Source organism: Penaeus monodon, chromosome 28, assembly GCF_015228065.2.
Source record: "Penaeus monodon isolate SGIC_2016 chromosome 28, NSTDA_Pmon_1, whole genome shotgun sequence".
Taxonomy (NCBI): domain Eukaryota; kingdom Metazoa; phylum Arthropoda; class Malacostraca; order Decapoda; family Penaeidae; genus Penaeus; species Penaeus monodon.
In genome coordinates, this window is record NC_051413.1 from 35,182,629 (window position 1) to 35,183,971 (window position 1,343).

At 33.9% G+C, this 1,343-nt stretch overlaps 1 protein-coding gene across 1 annotated transcript in view; it reads left to right on the top strand.

Moving 5' to 3' along the window:
- Positions 1-1,343, top strand: part of LOC119591556 (probable RNA-binding protein 19) — a gene marked incomplete in the record, with an annotated part of 63,063 nt that overhangs the window by 51,419 nt on the left and 10,301 nt on the right. The window contains 1 exon segment of the mRNA XM_037940311.1: positions 947-1,125. Within this exon segment, the coding sequence (XP_037796239.1) occupies positions 947-1,125 (179 nt within the window).

Below are 1,343 nucleotides of genomic sequence, written 5' to 3' on the forward strand. Positions count from 1 at the left end.
ATACATGCATGTGAACCCCCCACCCCCATACATGCATGTGAACACACACTTGTTAAAAATTTTGGTATCCTTCCAATTAAAAACAAGATTACACACAAAGATGTATTTCACAAATAAAACCTTAATGTTTATGGTGCATTTTGTCATTAGATTTTATAAAAAAGAAAAAGTTATTAACTGCTTCTAATCCCATCCTATTGCTCTCTTTTGCCTTTGCCCCCATGAGGGGCATTACTTTGGGAAGCAGTGTTTTAGACCATACCCTCCTTTATATAGTTCAGTACATTCTGTGTTCCACATACATAATTATTTTATCAAATACATATATGTACATTTATTATATATTCATTGTATAACTGCCTCATAATATCACCACTTGCTGCCTCATTGGCATAACATAACCATTAACTTCCTCATGCATATCATTTTCACACAGCTGGCACAGATTCTTTCAAATTTAAAGAGGAAATTCTGCCCTAATTCTTACATTAACAACAAGTGATTTCATTGGCAATGATTGACCACTATCACATTCCACATGGAGAGATAAATGGTTACAGAGGACATAACTTTTAGTTGATAGAGACTGTCATATCTCATTTCATTCAGATATACAGTGGTCAGTACTGTACTTTTCTGGAAGAAGGGTGGCTTATTTTTCTAATGAAATAAGAAATATGACCCCAAGAGCTGCTTTTATATGTTATCAAATGCAAAACTTTGGAGTTAAACATGAATATAAGGTCAGAATTGGAAAAAAGTAAAATAGTCAAACTCTAACCTTTTTTTTCTTAATAAAATGAAATCAGTCCCAGAAGTAAGAATGAGTAAGAATGGATAGACATCCTCATTTTCACAACTGTGAATCATAATTAGAGAATTGAAGTTTTATATATTTTGCCTTTAGAAAACTGTGAAGCATTGTTAAAGTATTTTTCCACTCCAGATTTCTTGAGGATAGTGGTATCTCACTTGATGCTTTCACAACGTCCAATATCAAGAGATCAAACACAGTCATCCTTGTGAAGAATCTTCCTGCAAAGACCACTGCCCAGGAACTGTCACAGTTATTCTGTAGATATGGAGAGCTAGGAAGGGTTGTGCTACCTCCAGCAGGTGTTACAGGTACTCATCTGGTATTTTTCTTGTTGCAATTCAAAAGGATTTGCATCTTTTAAATAAGTTGCCATAACTTAACGTGAATCAGAAATGGATAGGTATTACTTGTGGCATTATCAACCTTATATGGGAAACAAATTATTTATGGGGAAATAATTGAGAAAATGAGTTGAGAAAGGTTATGATATGGCATTATGGAAATGCATTTAACCCCTTAGATATTC